This window comes from Carassius carassius, chromosome 42 (genome assembly GCF_963082965.1).
Source record: "Carassius carassius chromosome 42, fCarCar2.1, whole genome shotgun sequence".
Lineage (NCBI taxonomy): Eukaryota > Metazoa > Chordata > Actinopteri > Cypriniformes > Cyprinidae > Carassius > Carassius carassius.
Genome location: NC_081796.1, coordinates 27,402,951 through 27,410,728, shown reverse-complemented (window position 1 = coordinate 27,410,728; position 7,778 = coordinate 27,402,951). Strand labels below are relative to the sequence as shown.

The following is a 7,778-nucleotide window of genomic DNA, read 5'->3' as shown; positions in this document are numbered from 1 at the left end:
ATGATGATTTACTGCTCAAGAAACATTTCTGATTATTAGCAATGTTGAACACAGTTAAGTTCATTTTGTTCTGGATTCTTTGATGAATAGAAAGATCAGCATTTATCTGAAATAAAAAGCTTTTGAAACATTATATGCTCTACCGTTCAAAGGCTTGGAGTCAGTATTTTATTATTTTCTTTGAGAAAGAAATGATAGAAATTAATACTTTTATTTAGCTAGGATGCTTTAAAAGTGACCTTAAAGTAATTTATAATGTAACAAGATTTCTATTTCAGATGAAAGCTGTTCTTCTGAACTTTATATTCATCTGAAACCTGAAAAATTTCAACTATTTTAGTTGAATATTGAATATTTTCATGATATCAATATTTCACAATTTTACTGCTTTTGCTGTATTTCTGATCCAATAAATGCAGGTTTGGTGAACAGAAGAGACTATTAAAAATCCTACTGTTCAGAAACTTGACCGGTAGTGTATAATTTATGAGTTATTTTAGATAAACTATGAAAATGATAAATGTTGACATGACGACTAGCAGAAAGCTTAAAAATATCATTTTTACTTTTTATTTTAGGCAACATTTCATTTCAAGTAAGTATTTTTTTTGTTTGATTTGGTTTTAGTTAATGATAATAACCCTGATCATTCTGTGTTCATTCATTTGGGCGTCATGGGACGAGGTTTCAATCAGGTCCTCTGGGATATGTACAGTGGTTCTGTGTCTGCGGATCGAGAGATGAGTGATGAGCATCAGAGGCATGTGTCCCCTTCATTCCCAACACAACGAGTCTCTGGGGTCATGAGCACAGCGTCCGATCGGAGCGTCTCTAGATGAAGCTGTGCAGCAGGATCAAGGGCAGGAGTCCATGCAGTGTGTGTGCGCCGCAGCCGGAGCTCAGTCTGAAGCGCTGGTCTCCCTGTCGCCCCCCGCGGCTGCAGCGGCTCAGAGGCGGCTGGAAGCTGGTGGGCCGTCGCTCGGGCCGGTCGGGACTGGAGCCATCGCTGGGTCTCTGGCCGTTGTAGAGGAGGCTGTGTCCAGACGAGTCCTGGCCGGAGCGGAAGAGCTCGTACTCGGTGTGAGGCAGACGCACGCCCAGCGCCGCGCAGCCCGAGGTCCAGGTCACGTCCTGCGGGACGCCCCGCTGCCACGAGCCCTCGGAGCCACACGCTCGCCCTCGGAGGACGTTCAGCAGAGACGTGGTGGCCACATCCATCGGTGTCACCGTCATGTGTGTCACTGCAGGAGAGGAACAGCATCACACCCGTGAAGAGGAGACCAGACTTCAGCAATAACAACACATGGAAGAGTCGAACTGAATCATATTAGGATGCTTAATCCTTCAGTCAGATCTGATTCTCATTCAGTCATTCAGTTATTCTCTATCAGTGACAAATGCATCTTGCAGACGTAAAATATTTGTGATTGTTGTTTAATTGTATGTATTTGGTGATATATATATATATATATATATATATATATTTAATTAGTTTGTATATAATGGAAGCCTGTTTGCATCACATAATAAAAAAAAGGCTTTTTTTATCTCAATCATTTTTTCCAAAACTGTAGATATAAAGTCAGAATTTAAAAAAAGTGAATTGCACGAAAAAAAGTCAGAATTCAGCACTAGTTAGTTTTCTCATGATGCCTTATAACTGTAAAAGCTTTGATATAAAACATTGAGAAAAAAACAAAACAGAATTGTGAGTATTTATCTTGAACTGCAAGAAAAGTCCAAATTAGTTTTATTTTTTTATTCCATGATGTTAACAGGCTTTCATAGAAAATATCTAAAATACACTTTCATACGTTTATTTGATTGCACTTTATCTGTTTGCGTGTTTAGATTTAAATTCCAATCCATAATCTCTCACAAACAGCAGTTTACGGTCTTATTCCTCTCTATATTCTGAAGGCTTGTTCATATTTCACACTGATTTATACATTTTACTCCTGAAAACATAGTGAGAGTGCTTCTGTTTTCTGTCTGTTGGCAGTATTTTCTGTTTTGTGATGAAAAGAGAAATCCAAAACCCCTCTGGAAAAACTTTAAACTCTAATAGGAAGAGGAAATCAAACTAGAATTTGAACCAGAAATATGTGCATATTTAATTAGAGAATGCCTCATTTGCATTTGTCAGCATTTTAATGCATAAAGTGATGTGTTAAAGCAGTGATGGATCAGCGGGTGAGGTCACTGACCGGTGAAGGTGAACTGGACGGCTCCTCTGATGGCTGTGGATGGAGCTCCGCGGGTGTAGCGTCCGCTGGCTGAGATGCTGAAGGTGGGGTGATGGCAGACGGGGTCAGAGAAGTGGTCGTACTGACCGCTCCAGGTCTGGCTGTCCTCGTGGAAGGTCAGCAGTCGGGTGAGGAAGAGGACGCCCGGACGCACCTCACACCGTGTGCTCACCCAGTGTCCCTGCAGACGCACCGGACGCTCAGGCTGGACCGGCAGAACCGGAGGATGATGAAGATCCGCCGAAGACACGATCCGACAGACTTCACAGCGCTCCGTCTGAAAAACATCACCTGAATCTCACTCTTCATGCTCTTAATGTGAGACACTTTCAATCATACAATCAAATCTGATTCAATTCGATCAGAAAACACGTCTTGCAGAAATAAAATGCTGGTGATTTTTATTCATTTGTATATTTTTTTTGTCATATATTTGTATATATTCTGCCATTTACTTGTATATTATCATATTATCATCGCAACTTTGCGTGATTTCAAATTTAAGAATTCAGACTTTTCTTCTTAATTCTAATATAAATTTAGATATATAATCAGAATCACAAGAAATAAACTTGAGTAAAACTGAATTGCAAGAAAAGTCGGAATTCTGAGTTTTTATCTTGCAATTCTGACTTTTTAATTGCAATATTGACTTTATATCACAATTTTGACTTTATAGCTTACAACTGTGACTTTTATCACAATTGAGACTCTATATCACAATTTTGATTTTTTTAATCGCAATTTTTGACTTTATATCGCAATTTTGACTCTATATCACAATTTTTACTTTTAAATCGCAATTTAGACTCTATATCACAATTTTTACTTTTAAATCGCAATTTAGACTCTATATCACAGTTTTTACTTTTTAATCGCCACTTTTACTTCATATCGCAATTTAGACTCTATATCACAATTTTTACTTTTAAATCGCAATTTAGACTCTATATCACAGTTTTTACTTTTTAATCGCAATTTTTACTTCATATCGCAATTTTGACTCTATATCACAATTTTTACTTTTAAATCGCAATTTAGACTCTATATCACAGTTTTTACTTTTTAATCGCAATTTTTACTTCATATCGCAATTTAGACTCTATATCACAATTTTTACTTTTTAATCGCAATTTTTACTTCATATCGCAATTTTGACTTTATATCGCAATTTTGACTCTATATCACAATTTTTACTTTTTAATCGCAATTTTGACTTTATATTGCAATTTAGACTCTATATCACAATTTTTACTTTTAAATCGCAATTTTTACTTCATATCGCAATTTTGACTCTATCAAAATTCTGACTTTTTAATCGCAATTTTGACTTTATGCAATTTTGACTTTTTAATCGCAATTTTTGACTTTATATCACAATTTTTACTTAAATAGCAATTTTGACTTTATATCACAATTTTGACTCTATATCACAATTTTGACTTTAGAGCTTACAATTGTGACTTTTATCACAATTTAGAATCTATATCACAATTTTGACTTTTTAATCGCCATTTTGACTTTTTAATCGCAATTTTTGACTTTATATCGCAATTTGGACTCTATATCACAATTCTGACTTTATGCAATTTTGACTTTTTAATCGCAATTTTTGACTTTATATCACAATTTTGACTTAAATAGCAATTTTGACTCTATATCACAATATTGACTTTTTAATCGCAATTTTGACTTTATATTGCAATTTTGACTCTATATCACAATATTGACTTTAGAGCTTACAATTGTGACTTTTATCACAATTTAGAATCTATATCACAATTTTGACTTTTTAATCGCAATTTTGACTTTATATTGGAATTTTGACTTTTATCACAATTTAGAATCTATATCACAATTTTGACTTTTTAATCGCAATTTTGACTTTATATTGGAATTTTGACTTATCACAATTTAGAATCTATATCACAATTTTGACTTTTTAATCGCAATTTTGACTTTATATTGCAATTTTGACTTTTATCACAATTTAGAATCTATATCACAATTTTGACTTTTTAATCGCAATTTTTGACTTTATATCACAATTTTGACTCTATATCACAATTCTGACTTTATATTGCAATTTTTGTCTTTATAATTGCAATTTTTACTTCGTATTGCAAATTTTGACTTTTTAATCGCAATTTTGACTTTTTAATCGCAATTTTGACTTTATATTGCAATTTTGACTTTTTAATTGCAATTTTGACTTTATATCACAATTTTGACTTAAATAGCAATTTTGACTCTATATCACAATATTGACTTTTTAATCGCAATTTTGACTTTATATTGCAATTTTGACTCTATATCACAATATTGACTTTAGAGCTTACAATTGTGACTTTTATCACAATTTAGAATCTATATCACAATTTTGACTTTTTAATCGCAATTTTGACTTTATATTGGAATTTTGACTTTTATCGCAATTTTGACTTTATATCGCAATTTTGACTTTTTAATCGCAATTTTGACTTTATATTGCAATTTTTGTCTTAATATCACAATTCTTTTTTTTATTGCAATTTTCTTCTATACTATATGTTTTAGGTTTCCCAGAGAAAATACATTTCAAAAATCAGACAGACGATCCATGATGAATGATGCAGAGCATCATATCTGAAAATCCTAAATCCTGACACTGTCTGTTTACTGCTGCTGAGAAGCAAACTGTGCTGTAAGAAGCGCTATATAAATAAACTTGACCTGGCATATTAAACTGGTTAATCATTCAGAGGTTATCGATGAGCTTCAGCACAGAGAACCTGATTCTGCTTCACACGGCCAGAGCCTCTGGAGAGAACCCGACTGCTCAGATTATTCAGACCATTTGAATCTGATTTAGCATGCAATGCACCGAGCGCATGAGACCGAGCGGAAATAAAACCCTTCCAACACAAGCAAGAACTAAACAGCAGAGCAGCAGGAGAAGCTGCAGAAATACAGAGCGACTGATCGTGTCTCCACTAACCAGCAAACCCCATCTGAGCATCTCAAACATCACACACATCACACCTGCTCAACAATGAAGACGGATTCGTGCTGTGTTTACACCATCCGTTTAATTTTGCATTGCATTCTTTTATGTGTGTATTTGATGTAAATTGTTTATATTTTTACATTCATATTTAATTTAATAAACATTGCAATTAAGCTATTAATGCTGTCAGTCCATGCATTCACTGGGAATCGAACCCATGACCTTGGTGTTGCCAGCGCCGTGGTCTACTGCTTTACACAATTACTTTTTCTTCACTATTCATTTTTTTTAATATGCAATAATTTGACTTTATACATTCTTTGCAGGAAAACAATGTGATATTGGTTTCTAGTCAACACATTTTATTGATGCATTCAAATCTACACTAATTATTCTTTTATTTTAACTCAATAAAGTGTTCATGCACCTTTAACATTTTAAGTTTAGCCAAAATAAAGTTGATATAAGAGACAATTTAGATATTTGGTTTCTCTCGACCAATTAAATCCAGGAAAGTTATTCTAATAATAGTAAATCTCTACAGTGTATCATAAGCCAGTTTTCTCATAATAAACTTTGGAAGTATCAGTAAAAAAAAAAAAGTGTCATTTTTCATTTTTGTTTAGTTTACCTTCAAGTACTAAAATAACGCTAACTAAAATTAAAAAGAAAGACTAAATCGATTTTGAAATATTAACAGAATTGTTTATGAGTGATTTTAAAGCAACACTAGTTTGCATGCGTGCACAGATCAACGCAAACTAAAGCCCAGTTAACGAGAGAAGCTGACAGACGCAAGGACAGTTCTGAATCATAATTCTGTCACGATGATTTGAGATCAGCTTTGATTTAATCTCAATCAATCTGAGAGCTGACGGACAGCGGGACGCTCCTCTCCACGTGTCTTACTGGAGCCGACCGGACATCAATAATTCAGGCTGAACTAGAATGCATTAACATTGCATTACATGTTTCCCGGCCTCCTTTAGCTGCGGCGAGCGCCGGTGGGGGGGCTGTGCACATGAAAGAAATGAATCCATCAGAAAAAGCTCATCTCAGCCTCGGATAGAGCCAGAGGCACGCGCCGCCGAGCCGCAATCCTTCGCAAACACACACTATTTCCACATTCCCTTTGAAGCAGACGGAGATCACACTCTTTAAACGGTTTCAGACACAGCCGATGCATGATCTCTGGGTGAATGTGTCGTGTGCAGAAGACAGTGACAGACCAGGCTCGCATGAATTAATCACAGACAATGCCACTTCCCAAATTAAGCACAGTGTCATGTATTATACAGACTTGCACTTCAGCGAACATGGCACTTCATGAATGAATCATTCCTCTGTCGAAAGCTTCATGTATTTTTCAGCCGTTTTAGGAACTGAATGCTCCTCAGGGTTTGCACTCTTTTTAATCAATTAATTTACTAATCATTTAAAGTCCTCTTGAGGCCCTCCAGACCCTTGCTTTAGATTCACAGCTTGTGAAGATCAAGAGGAGCAGATTCATGCGAGTGTGTCCAAACTAAGACGTACTTCACCTAAATCTACGATCCTTTCCACTGATCTCACATATCTGCTGTGGTCCGAGCGTCTGCTCTCAGCACACAATCACAGTTTCTGCATGACTAGAAAAGTGAATATTTGTATAAAACTGCACATTAAGACTGTATTAATGTCCATGACATTTTCAGGTCTAGAAATCAGTTTTAAAATTAATCTTTGTTCTTCAAACACCAAAAAATGTTGATTTTTTGTTGTTTTCTTGATTTTTTGTTGTTTTATTGTATTTAATGCTTATTTTATATTATTTTTTAAAATCTTCAAAGAAGAATGAATTAAAATAAGGCATATTTTGATTTTTAGTTTTTTTTTGTGTGTGTATTTCATGTATATTTTATCTTATTTTAGACCATTTCTTGAAGAAAAAATTATTAAAATAAGACATTTTGATTTTTTTTGTTTTACTTTATTTCATGCTTATTTTATCTTATTAAAAAAAACTTTCTTGAATAAATTATTTAAGATGTATCTTGATTTTTTTGTTATTTTAGTGTATTTATTGCTTCAAAATTTTTTTTGAAGAAAAGTGAATTAAAATAAGACGAATCTTGATTGCTATTTGTTTTACTGTATTTAATGCTTATTTTATCTTATTTAAAAAAATCTTCAAAAGGACAATTAATTAAAATAAGACATATTTAAATTTTTAGTTGATTTACTGTATTTAATGCTTTTTTTTTTTTTTTTTAATCTTCAAAAGAAAAATGAATTAAAATAAGACATTTAGATTTTTGTTGTTGTTGTTTTACTGTATTCAAAACTTATTTTATCTTATTTTAAAAAATCTTCAAAAGGACAATTAATTAAAATAAGGCATATCTTGATTGTTAGTTGTTTTAGCCTATATTAATCCTTGTTTTGTCTTTAAATGATTATTTCTGTGTGAGGCTGATGAAGAGCTGGTTATTCACATGCACTAGGAGGATCAAGCACTGGAAGTTGACTCTGAATGCGTGTGAAAGTGCAGGAGAGACTCTCGCTCA

At 34.0% G+C, this 7,778-nt stretch overlaps 1 protein-coding gene across 1 annotated transcript in view; it reads right to left on the bottom strand.

The window, feature by feature from the left end:
- Positions 1-831: 831 nt before the first annotated feature.
- LOC132124429 (protein APCDD1-like) overlaps positions 832-7,778 on the bottom strand; it is an 8,991-nt gene continuing 2,044 nt past the window's right edge. The window contains exons 4-5 of the mRNA XM_059535420.1: positions 2,208-2,523; positions 832-1,241 (exon numbers count right to left, since the gene is read on the bottom strand). Of these exons, the coding sequence (XP_059391403.1) occupies positions 832-1,241; positions 2,208-2,523 (726 nt within the window). The remainder of the gene's footprint in view (positions 1,242-2,207; positions 2,524-7,778) is intronic.